Raw genomic sequence first — 14,884 nt, 5'->3', positions numbered from 1 at the left:
CCTGTACATATTTTGCATTCTTATTTTATTTTATATGAGTAACAAGATCATTATGATGCCAACTAATAGGCCAGCCCTCCTGCAGATTTATTGAAGAAATCTGGTAGCTTTCCAAGGCAAATTGCGTTGTTTTTTTTTTTGGTACTTGGGCCTCTCAGTGTTGTGGCCTCTCCCGTTGTGGAGCACAGGCTCCGGATGCGCAGGCTCAGCGGCCATGGCTCACGGGCTCAGCCGCTCCGCGGCATGTGGGATCTTCCCGGACCGGGGCATGAACCCATGTACCCTGCATAGGCAGGCGGACTCTCAACCACTGCGCCACAGGGAAGCCCCAAATTGCATTTTTTGACGTTGAAAATAATTCTTTAAGGATCATCCCCAAGTTCCCAAAACATCAGCTAAAGCAGTTGACTCCGTAAAGTAGCTAAACACAGATGAAGCTAATGATTGTGGGAGAAACCGCAGAAGGAGAAGGAAAACCAGAATCACACAAAGATAGGAGCAAAAGAGAAAATGAAAGGCAGGAGCAGAGAAAGGAAGGTTAAGAAAGAAAGAGAAGCAAGGAGCGTTCTGGAAGAGGACATCATCAGGGGGAGGGTGTCCGTCCAAAACTCCAGCTCCAGCTCTTTCAGTCTCTGTCCCACGCTCATGTTCAAGTCCAGCTGTAAGTATTCCTCGGTCTGATCGTAGGCCGGCCACAGGGGCAGGCCTTCCCCATTAGGATTCCTGGAAGTGAGAGATTTTCAGCCTCAAACACCTGGTTACGGAGGATGCTGGGAGGTTCACTTACCCATTCCGAGCAAAGTTAGCCCAATATAGCATCATGTTCCTGCTCAGCTGTTTCACTGCACTCATTGCGTATTTGCAGATACTGACTTGCCTGAAGAATCATGGTTCCAAATGGTGGAGGCTGAACACACATCTTCCCTGACCATCCAACACTCTTCCTGCCCTTTCCACGGGACTGTAAGTTCCTTGGGGACAGAGACACCTCTCTCTCTCGATCAATCAATCAATTATTGTACTTCTTTATTTGAAAATGTAACACTGCTTAAAGCACAAAGTTCAAAATGCAGGAAGTATATCTAATGAAAGTAAGTTTCTCCATCTCTTCCCTCTAGTCACCCAGTTACCTCAGAGGCAACCATTGTTACAATGGTTGCCTCAGAGGCAACCATTGTTACCACATTCTTGAGGGAACTTACGAAGGAGTCTAGACGTGCATGAGGGTTTAAGCAGACACTTTTAACACACTTGATGCTACAGTGGACACACATTATACAGCTTTCTCTTTCACTAAAATTGTATCCAGGAGTTAGTTCCATATTGCTGCCTATAAACCTTCCATTTACTGTTCTTTGTTGCTCTATAAATATACAATACATAAATATATATATGTAAGTATATAATTCATGTATCCAGTACTGTATTGATGGGTCTTGACATTTTTTTCAATCTTTTGCTCGTAAAAGCAATGTTTTAGTGTGTGTTTGTGTGTGTATATTTTTGCACATGTGGAAGTCTAATTGCATAAAAAATTCCAGAAGTTGAATTGCTGGGCTAAAAACTACACGCATTTTAAATTTTGATAGAGTTTTCCATTGACATATGAGGTTATCAATTTTCCCCCACCTGCTCAAATACATTATGTAAAATGTTCTTCTCAACCTTGATCTATGAAAAATGAGTCCTTGGTCAAGGTTAGTTTTTAATCCTCTTTGCTATGAGCGAGGTTGAATGGATTTTTATGTTTAAAAGCCACATGTTTCCCTTTCCATAAACTATTTATATCTGTTACCCAGTTTTTGACTGGGTTGTGTTTTTCTCATTGATTTTATGAGTTCTTTAGATACCAAGGAATTTAACCCTTTGATACATACATATGTTGTTCATTTTTTCCATTTTTGAGAGTCCATGTGCCCATCACATAGTACAGGTTCAGTGATGGTTACTGAGTAATAATAATAGTAATATTTCTTAAGCACTCACCATATGATTTATGAGAATTGTTTCATTTAATCCTTATGACAACCTAGGAGGTAGTTCTGTTAGTATTGGCATTATAAGATAAGAAAGAATAAATAAAACAATGAACAAACCGCACTGCACAGACACACTCTAGAGGAGAGGTTCTGTCCTTTTCACAGAGAGGCTAGCATGAACTGGTTAAGAGCCTACACTGTGCAATTTTTTAACTAAATAGTTTAGTCATAACTCCTGTGTGTAGTTCTTATGGTTTTTTAAATTTTGATCACCTCATCTGATTGGCTTATTATTTTAGGCACTGAACAGGTCATAAATTCAGGAATAAATGAGCTAACCTCACCAGAAAGAGTTCACAAGCATTTACATTAGATCACCTGGATCCAGACAACTTTCAGCTGCAATTATGAAAAATGTGGTTCTTGCCTTTGAAAGCCCTGAGTGGTAGCCTCACGGGAGCTCTGGGAAGGGCAGGGAGGGTGAGACCAGATGTCAAAGAGAAGGAAGTAAGTGGGTGGGTTTTTTTTTTCAAAAAAAATCAGATTGCATGAGTGCCCCCAAGTGCCCACCCCTATAGGCTTTAGTCTAGAGAAAAACACTCATCAAGCAAATGTTGGCCCGTCTTTTTCATGGCCTCTTTTTCTAAAACTACGAGTGGAGACATTCTCCAGCGAAAGGTTGTGTCTGTAAACCACCATGCCAGTCCTCCCAGCCCCTGCATAGTGTTGCGGTTGGTGAGGCTTCGCGCTAACAATGGAGATTCTCATCTTCTCCCCAACTCGTCCCAAGCTCATGTTCCTGCAAGAGCAGGAGCCCCTGAAGCCAGTTTCTTACCAAACGTGACAATGTCGCCCTTCAGGAAGGCACCTCCAGAGACAAAGCGGATTTCATCAGTGTGATCAGCTTTGACAAAAGGTGGCTTCTTATCCTTTAAGCACTGGGGCCGATGCTGAAACTCATAGAAGTAGACAGGTGCACCAGCATCTGCAGAAAGGTAGGAAGGGTTTGTGGCAGGCATGCATGCAGGGGGCAGTAGGGGCTGGCCCTGCATTTCCATCCATCTAGTCTGGGATCCACAGACTCGTGGGTGGAACAGCCCAGAGACAATGTGAGGCTAGTGTTTCCTGCTACAGTGGCCCTCGTGCCCCTGGAGACAGAACTCACTACCCCTCAGGGTGGCCTGAGAGGGCAACAGTACTACTTCTCAAAAAAAAACCCTTTATACTGATCCGAGATCTACCTCCTTGTGACTTCCTTTGTTTGACCCTGGTTCAACTGTCTGGGGAAAACAGAACAAAATTATTTCCTGCTACCAAGATGCTCTGCTGCATCCTATGTTTCTTCACCTCTCTTCTAAAGGTCTTTGCTCTGTAATTTCCCCTCTTTCCCTGCATCATCAGTTTTTCTCTATTGGATCATCACCATCAGTAGCAAACATGCTTACAAAGTCTCTCATTAAAGCACACACACGTGTGCACACACATATGGGCACACACACACAAACATATCAATACATACTCTTGGTCTCAACTTCCCCTCCAGTTACTGGCTTATTTCTCTAAATTCCTTCTAGCAAGCCTTACAGTGAAGTTGCCTTATTATCTCTGCTTCCTTTCCTCTCATTTTCTCTTTTAATAGAAGTATCATGTATGGACAATAAAAAGCACAGATTTTAAGTGTACATTTTGATGAGTTTTTACAAATGCATGCACGTTCGTGTAAACACCACCCCAAGCAGGATACAGAGCATTTCCATCACCCCAGAAGTTCCCTTGCATCTCCTTCTAGTCACTCTACCAAGAGAAAACCAAAGTTTTTATTCCTATCACAGTTGATTAATTTTGCTTGTTCTTGAACTCTGTATGGAATAACACAAAATGTACTCTTTTGTATCCAGCTTCTTTTGCTCAGCATAATACTTTTGAGGTTCATCCATGTTTTGCCTGTATCAATAATTGACTCCTAATCACCAAGTAGTAAGCTACTGCATGAATATACCATAAATTACTTATCCATTCATCTGACGATAGACATTTTGGGTTCTTTCCAATTTGGGGCTATTATGATTAAAGCTGCTGTGGATATCCATATACAAGTCTTTTCTGCGGTTGAGTAACAGGGTAAGTGTATGTCTATAAGAAACTTACAGTTTTCCAGGGTGATTGTAACCACTTCACATTCCCACCAGAAGTTCTGAACATTCCACCCTTGGCAATACTTTTTGGTATATGGTTTGAGTTTTTAATATTAGCCATTTTAGCAGGTGTAAATAGTTGCCTCATTTTGGTTTCATTTTGCATTTCCCTGATGACAATGTCGAGCACCTTTTCATGTGCATTTTGCTTTCATTCATCCTCTTTAGTGAAGTGTCTTTTCAAGCCTTTTACACATTTGTAATTGGATTATTTGTCTTTTCACTACTGAACTGTAAGAGTTCTTCTATTCTGGATATGAATTTTTTGTCAGATTTGTATTGTGAATATTTTCTTCCAGTCTGTGGCTTGCTTTTGCATTTTCTTCACAGTAATTTTTAAAAATTCACCAACATAAAAGTCAGCATTTTAACAATTTCAAAGTGTATAATTCAGTGGCTTTTAGTACGTGCAGAATGTTATGCAACCATCACCACTATCTAGGTCCAGAACATTTTCATCACCTCAGACAGAAACCCAGACCCATTCAAGCAGTCATTCCCTCACTCACCCCTCCCCTTACCCTTGGGAATTTTATGGTGCTATAGATTTGCCTACTCTGGACATTTCACATAAATAGAATCACACAACATATAGCCTTTTATGGTCTTCTTCCACTTAGCAGTTTTTCCAGGGTTCATCCGTATTGTAGCACGTATCAATATTTCATGGCTAAATTATAATCCATTGTATATATATACACCACCTTTTGTTTATCTATTCACCAATTGATGGACATTTGGGTTGTTGCTTCTTTTTGGTTACAGTAAGGCTGCTATGAACACTCATGTAAGATTTTTGTTTGACCACCTATTTTTAAAAAATTTTTATTGGAGTATAGTTGCTTAGGAGTGTATTTGCTGGGTTGTTGATACTTCTACGTGTAACTTTTTGAGGAACAGTCGAACTGTTTTCTACAACAGGTGCACCATTTTACATTCCCATCAGCAGTATATGAGTGTTCCAATTTCTCCACATTCTCAACAACATGTTATTTTCTGGATTTGTTGTTTGTTGTTTTTTGTTTGTTTGCTTATTGTAGCTACTCTAGTGGATGTGAAGTGGTATCTCGTAGTTATGATTTTCATTTCTTTAATAACAAATGATGTTGATCATCTTTTCATGTGCTTATTAGCCATTTGTATATCTTCTTTGGAAAAATGTCCATTCAATCCTTTGCCCATTTTTTTTTTTTTTTTTTTTTGCGGTACGCGGGCCTCTCACTGCTGTGGCCTCTCCCGTTGTGGAGCACAGGCTCCGGATGTGCAGGCCCAGCGGCCATGGCTCACGGGCCCAGCCTCTCCGCGGCATGTGGGATCCTCCCGGACCAGGGCACGAACCCGCGTCCCCTGCATCAGCAGGCGGACTCTCAACCACTGCGCCACCAGGGAAGCCCCTTTGCCCATTTTTTATTTGAGTTGTTTGGCCTTTTGTTTGTTTGTTTGTTTACTTGTAAGAGTTCTTTATATATTCTGAATAATAGACCCTTATCAGATATATGATTTGCAAATATTTTCTCCCATTCTGTGGGTTGTCTTTTCACTTTCTTTATATTGTCCTTTAATGCACAATAATTTTTAATTTTGATAAAGTCCAATTTTTTTCTTTTTTGTTTATATTTTTGGTGTTATATCTAAGAATCCATTGCCAAATCTGAGGTCATAGAAATGTACCCTGTTTTCTTCTAAGAGGTTTACAGTTTCACCTCTTACATTTAGGTCTCTGATCCATTTTGAGTTAATTATTTTTTTAACATCTTTATTGGAGTATAATTGCTTTACAATGGTGTGTTAGTTTCTGCTTTATAACAAAGCGAATCAGCTATACATACACATATATCCCCATATCTCCTTCCTCTTGCGTCTCCCTCCCACCCTCCCTATCCCACCCTTCTAGGTGGTCACAAAGCACCGAGCTGATCTCCCTGTGCTATGCTGCTGCTTCCCACTAGCTATCTATTTTACATTTGGTAGTATATATAAGTCCATGCCATACTCTCACTTCGTCCCAGCTTACCCTTCCCCCTCCCCATGTCCTCAAGTCCATTCTCTATGTCTGTGTCTTTATTCCTGTCCTGCCCCTAGGTTCTTCAGAACCATTTTTTTTAGATTCCATATATATGTTTTAGCATACGGTATTTGTTTTTCTCTTTCTGACTTAACTTCACTCTGTATGACAGTCTCTAGGTCCATCCACCTCACTACAAATAACCATTTTGAGTTAATTTTTGATTATGGTGTGAGGGTAGGGTTCAATTTCCTTCTTTTGCATGTGTTATTCAGTTGTCCCAGCAGAATTTGCTGAAAAGACTATTTTTTCCCCATTGAATAGTCTTGGCAGCCTTGTGTAAATCAATTGACTATAGATATATATAGGTTTATTTCTGGACATTGATCTGTTTGTCTATTCTTATGCCAGTAGCACACCACCTTGACTACCATTGCCTTGTAGTGAGTTTTAAAATCAGTAAATATGAGTCTTCCAGCTTTGTTCTTTTTCAAGATTATTTTGGCTATTCTGGGTCCCCTGAAATTCCATATGAATTTTAGGATCAGCTTGTCCATTTCTGCAAAAAGGGAAGTCAGAATTTTGATGGGAATTGCATTAAATTTGGGAGTATTGCCATCTTAAATCTAAATCTTCCAAACCATTTATTCTTTCATTTCTTTCAGCAATGTTTTATAATTTTCAGTGCACGTATCTTGTACCTCCTTGGTTATATTAATTTCTAAGTAATTTATTCTTTTTGATGCTAATGCTATTCTAAATGAAGTTGTTCTCTTAATTTCATTTTTTGATTGTTCACTGCTAGTGTGTAGAAATAAAACTGACTTTTGTATGCTGATCTTGTATCCTGAAACTTTGAATTTATTAACTCTCATGGTTTTTTGTGGATTCTTTAGAATTTTCTACACATAATATCATGCCATCTGTGAATAGAGACAGTTTTGCTTCTTTCTTTCCAATTTAGATTCCTTTTAATTTGTCCTCGCTAGAACTTGAATAGAAATGGTGGGAGGAAACATCTTTATCTTGTTCCTGATCTTAGGGAAAGATTTCAGTCTTTCACCACTAAGTAAGATATCAGCTGTGGGTTTTTCACATAAGTCCTTTATCAGTTTGAACAAGGTCCTGTGTATTCTTAGTTTGTTGAGTGTCTTCATCATGAATGTGTGTTGAATTTTGTCAAATGCTTTTTCTGCATCTAATAAGATAATTGTGTGTTTTTTCCTGTATTCTATTAATAAGGTATATTATATTGATTGATTTTCATATATTGAACCATGCTTATATTCCTGGGATAAATCCCAATTGATTATGGTATACAATCCTTTTAATATGCTAGATTCAGTAGCTAGGATTTTGTTGAGGATTTTTGCAACTAGGCTCATATGGGATATTGGTCTATAGTTTTCTTTTCTTGTGATGTCTTTGTCTGGCTTTACTATCAGGGTACTACTGGTCTCACAGGACGAGTTACGAAGTATTCCCTCCTCTTTCACTTTTTTGAAAGGATTGAGAAAGATTGGTTTTAATTCTTTAAATGTTTGCTAGAATTCACCAGTGAAGACAACTGGTCCTGGGATTTCCTTTGTTGGTAGGGTTTTGCTTACTGATTCAATAATTTCTTTTGTCATAGGTATATTCAGACTTTCTATTTCTTCTTGAATTGGTTTTTGTAGTTTTTGTGTTTCTAGGAATTTCTCAATTTCATCTACCTAATTTGTTGCCATACACCTGTTCATAATAATCCTTTTTATTTCTGTAATGTCTGTAGTAATGCACCCACTTTCATTTCTAATTTGAGTCTTCTTTCTTGGTCAGTCTGATTAAAAATTTGTCAATTTCATTGTTTTTCTTTTTTTTCAATAAACACTCTTTTATTTTTATTTTTTAAATTAATTAACTTACTTTTATCTTTGGCTGCATTGGGTATTTATTGCTGCGCGCAGGCTTTCTCTAGTTGTGGCAGCGAGCAAGGGCTACTCTTCGTTGTGGTGCGTGGGCTTTTCATTGTGGTGGCTTCTCATTGCAGAGCATGGGCTCTAGGTGTGCAGGCTTCAGTAGTTGTGGCACACGGGCTTAGCTGCTCCACAGCATGTGGGATCTTCCTGGACCAGGGATCAAACCTGTGTCCCCTGCATTGGCAGGCAGATTCTTAACCACTGCGCCACCAGGGAAGTCTCTGTTGTTTTTCAAAGAACCAAATTTTATATTCATCCATTCTCTCTATTGATTTTATACTCTATTTCATTTATCTCTGCTCTTATCTTTATTATATTCTTCCTTCTGGTTGGATTTACTTTGCTCTTATTTTTCTAGTTACTTAAGGTGGAAGGTTGGGTTATTGATTTGAGATCGTTTTTGCTTTTTTCTTTTTTTTTTTAAGATGTTAGGGGTAGGAGTTTATTATTTATTTATTTTTATTTTTGCAGTGTTGGGTCTTCGTTTCTGTGCGAGGGCTATCTCTAGTTGTGGCAAGCGGGGGCCACTCTTCATCGTGGTGCGCGGGTCTCTCACTATCGTGGCCTCTCTTGTTGGGGAGCACAGGCTCCAGACACGCAGGCTCAGTAGTTGTGGCTCATGGGCCCAGCTGCTCCACGGCATGTGGGATCCTCCCAGACCAGGGCTCGAACCCGTGTCCCCTGCATTAGCAGGCATATTCTCAACCACTGTGCCACCAGGGAAGCCCTTTTTTGCTTTTTAATGTATGCACTTACAGCTATAAATTTCTCTCTAAGCACTGCTTTCACCATGCCCCATAAGTTTCAGAATCTTGTGGTTTTGTTTTCATTCATCTCAAAGTATGTTCTGATTTTCCCTGTGATTTCTTCTTTGACCTATTGATTATTTAAGAGTTTGTTGTTAAAAACTATTTTGTAGCAAAGCACACTATCAACAAAATAATAAGGCAATCCACAGAATGGGAGAAAATGTTTGCAAATCATTTATCTGATAAAAGATTAATATATCTAGAGTATGTAAAGAACTCCTAAAACTCAGTAACAACAACACAAAAACCAGCTAAATTCAAAAATAGGCAAAGAACTTGAATAAACATTTCTCCAAAGAATATATACAAATGGGTAATAAGCACATGAAAAGATATTCGATATCAACATCACTAATTCTTAGGGAAATGCAAATCATAACCACAATAAGATACCATTTCACACCTATTACAATGGCTATTACTTAAAAATGATAATAACAAGTGTTGGTAAAAATGTGGAAAACTTGGAACCCTGTGCATTATAAGTGCACAATGTAAAATGGTGCAGCCACTGTGGAAAACAATAGAACAGTTCCTCAAAAAATTAAACATAGAATAACCACATGATCCAGCAATTACACCTCTGGGTATGCACCCCAAGAAGTGAAAGCCACAACTTGAACAGATATTTGTATACCAATGTTCATGGAAGCATTATTCACAACAACCAAAGGTGGAAACAGCCCAAATGTCCATTGATGGCCGAAAGGATAAACAAAATGTGTTATATACATACCATAGAATATTATTCAGTCTTAGAAAAGAATGAAATTCTGATACATGATACAACATGGATGAACTTTAAAGGCATTACGCCAAGTGAATTAAGCCAGATACAGAAGGACAAATATTATATGATTCAACTTATATGAAGTGCCTAGAATAGTCAAATTCATAGAGACAGAAGGAGTGGGGAGTTATTTTTTAATGGGTACAGAGTTTCAATTTGGGATGATGAAAATGTTCTGGAGATGGATGGACAGTGGTATGGTTGCACAATAATGTGAATGAACTTTAATTCCACTGAACTGTACACTTAAAAATTATTAAAATGGTAAAAATTTTTGTTATGCATATTTTGCCACAATTTTCTAAACTATAAAAAAGTGCCATTTAATTTATAAACATTTGTGAATTTTCCAGATTTCCTTTCGTTATTGATTTCTAACTTCATTCCACTGTGGTTGGAAAAGACACTCTGTATGATTTACATCTTTTTAAAAGTTACTGAGACTTGTTTTGTGGTCCAGTATATGGTCTATAGCTGAGGATGTTCCATGTGTACTTGAGAAGAATATGCAATCTGCTGTTGTTAGGTGAAGTGTTCTTTATGTTTCTGTTTAATGTAGTTGGTTTATAGTATTGTTCAAGTTTTCTGTTTCCTTGTCTATCTTTTGTATAGTTGTTCTAGTATTGAAAGTGGGGTTGAAGTCTCCAACTATTAATGTAAAACTGTCTGTTTCTCCCTTTGATTCTGTCATTTTTTGCTTCATATATTTTGGGGCTCTGTTGTAAGGTACATCTGGGTTTTTAATTGCTATATCTTCTTGATGGATTCACTATTTTATCCTTATATAATGTGCTTCTCTGTCTCTTTTAGTCTGGAACAATTTCTCTGTAACTATTTAGCCTTAAAGTCTATTTTGTCTGATTTAAGTATTGCCACTACAACTCTCTTTTGGTTACTGTTTGCATGGAATGTATCTTTTGCCATCCTTTCACTTCCAACCTATTTGTATCTTTGATTCTAAAGTGAGTGTCTTGTAGAAAGCATATAGTTGGATTACTTTTTTTTAATCCATTCGTTCTGCAATCACTGCATTCTGAGATCTTAAAGACAGTCTCTTCAGCAAGTGGCATTGAGAAAGCTGGACAGCCACACGTAAATCAAAGAAGTTAGAACACACCCTCACACCATACAAAAAAATAAACTCAAAATGGCTTAAAGATTTAAATATAAGACATGACACCATAAAACTTCTAGAAGACAACATAGGCAAAACATTCTCTGACATAAATTGAAACAATGTTTTCTTAGGTCAGTCTCCCAAGGGAATGGAAATAAAAGCAAAAATAAACGAATGGGACCTAATCAAACTAACAAGCTTTTGTACAGCAAAGGAAACCATAAACAAAACAAGAAGACAACCTATGGACTTGGATAAAATGTTTGCAAATGATGTGACTGACAAGGGCTTAATTTCCAAAATAAACAAACAGTTAATATAACTCAACAACAACAACAAAAAAAACAAACAACCCAATCAAAAAATGGGCAGAAGACCTAAATAGACATTTCTCCAAAAAGACATACTCATGGCCAACAGGCACATGAAAAGATGCTCAGCATCACTAATTATTAGAGAAATGCAAATCAAAACTACAATGGGATACCATTTCACACCGGTCAGAATGGCCATCATTAAAAAGTCTACAAATAACAAATGCTGGAAAGGGTGTGGAGAAAAGGGAACCCTCCTACACTGTTGGTGAGAATATAAGTTTGTGCAGCCACTATGGAAAACAGTATGGAATTTCCTCAAAAAACTAAAAATAGGTCTTCCCTGGTGGCGCAGTGGTTGAGAGTCCGCCTGCCGATGCAGGGGACGCGGGTTCGTGTCCCGGTCCTGGAGGATCCCACATGCCACGAAGCGGCTGGGCCCGTGAACCATGGCCGCTGAGCCTGCACGTCCGGAGCCTGTGCTCCACAACGGGAGAGGCCACAACAGTGAGAGGCACGTGTACCACAAAAAAACAAAACAAAACAAAACAAAACCTAAAAATAAAGTTGGCATATGATCCAGCAATCCCACACCTGGGCTTATATCTGGACAAAACTATAATTCAAAAAGATACATGCACCCCCTATGTTCATAGCAGCACTATTCACAATAGCCAAAACATGGAAACAACCTAAATGTCCATCGACAGATGAATGGATAAACAAGATGTAGGGTGTATATATATATATATATATATATATATATATATATATATATATTACTCAGCCATAAAAAGAATGAAATAATGCCATTTTCAGCAACATGAATGGACCTAGATATTATCATACTAAGTGAAGAAAGTCAGAAAGAGAAAGACAAATACCATATGAGATTCCACTTATATGTGGTATCTAAAATATGACAACAAATGAACTTATCTATGAAACAAACAGACTCAGACATAGAGAATAGACATGTGGTTGCCAAGCGGGAGGGGGGTGGGGAGGGATGGAGTGGGAGATTGGGGTTAGCAGTTGCAAACTATTATATATAGAATAGATAAACAACAAGGTCCTACTGTATAGCACAGGGAAGTATATTCAATATCCTGTGATAAACCATAATGGAAGAGAATATTAAAAAGAATATATATATACACATATATATATCTGAATCACTTTGCTGTACAGCAGAAATTTGCACAACTTTGTAAATCAACTACACTTCAATTTAAAAAATAAATAAAAATAAAAATTGTTTAAAAAGAAAGAAGGGCAGGTTTGCTTCCCCACGAGTAATCTTCTCTTTCTGATTGCTCCACTACTGCTTAGAGTTAAGATATTTGGGAAGACACTTCCGAAGAGGAAGGAAAGTGGGGTCCAGGCCCCAGAAAATATGCAGGGGTAGAGCTTTTCTACATGGTCCTGAAGAAGGGGAAGGAATATAAACAACAAGGACTGATCAACATTCCTGAACTCTGAAAGGCAGGGGAACTGCAAAGGTCAGCATGCAGGGCTATATCCCAGACAGCCTTGGGAACTCCCTCTCATCAAAGGAACAGAAGGCCAGAGCAGGTAGACAGTCAGCAGGCAACAGGGATCCCTGCAGCCACCAGCCTTGCAGGGGGAGCGGTGCTAGGAGACTCACCTCTGTGATATTGAGCTGTTACCAGCTCAGGGAGCACAAAGAACACATCTCCAAGCAAATCCAGGAAGCGATTTCGTATATCAATCAGAGAGTGTTTGTTGTAGAAATATTCATTAGCCACAAGGTATAAATACTGGACAGGGATGTGCTGTAAAACATCATGGTTGCAAGAGATCTAGGTCAACAGCAACAGCCAACACACAGCAACAACAGTCAAACATTTGCCTTTGCAGGCAAAATTCTAAGTGCTTTACATGCATTGTCTCATTTAATCCACACAGTGACCCTATGATGCAAGTATCAAAATCAGCCCCATTTGACAGGTGAGGGAACTGAGGTTTAGAGAGGTTAAGTAGTTTGTCCAAAGTGGTGGAACCATGATTCCTTCACAAGTCTATCTGCATCCAAATCTCATTCTCTAATCACAGTATGCACGCCTCTCTGAAATATTTCAGAAACAGCCACCCCTGGGCAGATCTGGCTAAGTTGTTTGTGCGGCCCAGTGCAAAGTGAAAAATGTGAGGTCCTTGTTCAAAAACTCTAAGAATTTCAAGGTAGTGACAACAGAACATTCAACCAAGTATAGGACTCTTCTAAGCATGAGGCCCTTTGAACTACACAGGTTGTACACTCCTGAGGCTGGCCCTGCTCCTGGTACCAGCACTGTCTCCAGACATTTACTCTTTGATCTAAGCGAGTTGGTCTCTTGGAGTTACCTCTTCTATGAAAAAAAAACTTGTTGTTTATTTATTGTTGTTGTTGTTCAACAACAATTGTTGTTCAGAGGATCACACAAGATACAAAAAGAAAAGCATGCTGCCTGGCACAGAGCAGGCCTTCAGTTCTGTCAGTTCCCTCTGAAACCCATTGCCAAGTCCTTTAACAGAGCATCCCATGCTTTTTTTTTTTTTTTTTGCGGTACATGGGCTTCTCACCATTGTGGCCTCTCCCATTGCGGAGCACAGGCTCCAGACGCGCAGGCTCAGCGGCCATGGCTCACGGGCCGAGCCGCTCCGCGGCATGTGGGATCTTCCCGGACCGGGGCACGAACCCACGTCCCCTGCATTGGCAGGCGGATTCTCAACCACTGCGCCACCAGGGAAGCCCCATCCCATGCTTTTTTGACCTGACACCAGGCTGCCTCCCAGTCTTTAGTCCTTCAATGTGGCCCCAGCACAAATGCCAGAGGATGGAAGGGAAACATCATAAAGGTTCAAGGTCTGCCACATTGGTGATGTTCTTGGGAGTCTGGTGCTCTGGGGAACACTGGGAAAAGTTACTGCACCTCAACCCCCTAACACTAAGACAGAGGTACAGCCCTTCGTAGGTTTCTTTGAGATTTGGAGGCAGCGTATACCACGCCAGGGAATGCTGCTGGGACACATTCACTGGGTCCTCTGAAGGCCGACTGCTTTCAATCAGGCCCAGAGCAAGTGAGGGCTCTGCAGCAGGCCCAGGTTCTGGTGTAAGTTCCCCTGCGTGGCCCATAGGACCAGCAGACACCTTGGTGCTTGAGGTATCCAAGGGGGGTACATATGCCATGTGGAGCCTCTGGCGAGCCCCAGCTGGGCAGTCACAGTGCAGACCCCTAGGGTTCTGGAGCAAAACTATGGCTTCTGCATGAGAAAACTACTTACCATTTGGAAAGTACTTCCTGCCTTGCTACTGGGAGGAAGAGAGACTGCGTGCCCTTCTGGTCCTCCTGCAGCTTCCCACACACCCTACTTCCCACCTGCTAGGACCTAGCTCAAGATACCTTCTCCTCTGGAAATGCCCTCCTGCTCAAATGTTCCCCTTTGCTAAGGCCCAGATCAATGGCCTCCTCCTCCATGAGGCCATCTCCAATCCAGCCTGAGAAATTCCTCTAACATATTTTAAATATCTGAAACCTTCATCTCAACTCTCATCACCAGACAACCAAGACTCACCAAACATCCCCTCTAAGCCTTAGGACCTGATGGATCCCTTGCCTTCAGTCTGGGCCACTCTGCAGCCATAGGGCTATTTCTGAAGTGGAAGTCAAAGCATGCTTCTCGTTTTCTGTTCCCAGCCCCCAGAATAAACTTTCT

At 39.9% G+C, this 14,884-nt stretch overlaps 1 protein-coding gene across 1 annotated transcript in view; it reads right to left on the bottom strand.

The window, feature by feature from the left end:
• Nucleotides 1-504: 504 nt before the first annotated feature.
• Nucleotides 505-14,884, bottom strand: part of CES5A (carboxylesterase 5A) — a 31,522-nt gene continuing 17,142 nt past the window's right edge. Inside the window, exons 9-11 of the mRNA XM_067718403.1 lie at nucleotides 12,816-12,963; nucleotides 2,815-2,964; nucleotides 505-723 (exon numbers count right to left, since the gene is read on the bottom strand). Of these exons, the coding sequence (XP_067574504.1) occupies nucleotides 650-723; nucleotides 2,815-2,964; nucleotides 12,816-12,963 (372 nt within the window). The 3' untranslated portion in view covers nucleotides 505-649. The remainder of the gene's footprint in view (nucleotides 724-2,814; nucleotides 2,965-12,815; nucleotides 12,964-14,884) is intronic.

The sequence above is a fragment of the Pseudorca crassidens genome, chromosome 20 (genome assembly GCF_039906515.1).
Source record: "Pseudorca crassidens isolate mPseCra1 chromosome 20, mPseCra1.hap1, whole genome shotgun sequence".
Taxonomy (NCBI): Eukaryota; Metazoa; Chordata; class Mammalia; order Artiodactyla; family Delphinidae; genus Pseudorca; species Pseudorca crassidens.
Note: the sequence above shows the minus strand (reverse complement) of the source record. Positions and strands in the feature narration are given on the sequence as shown.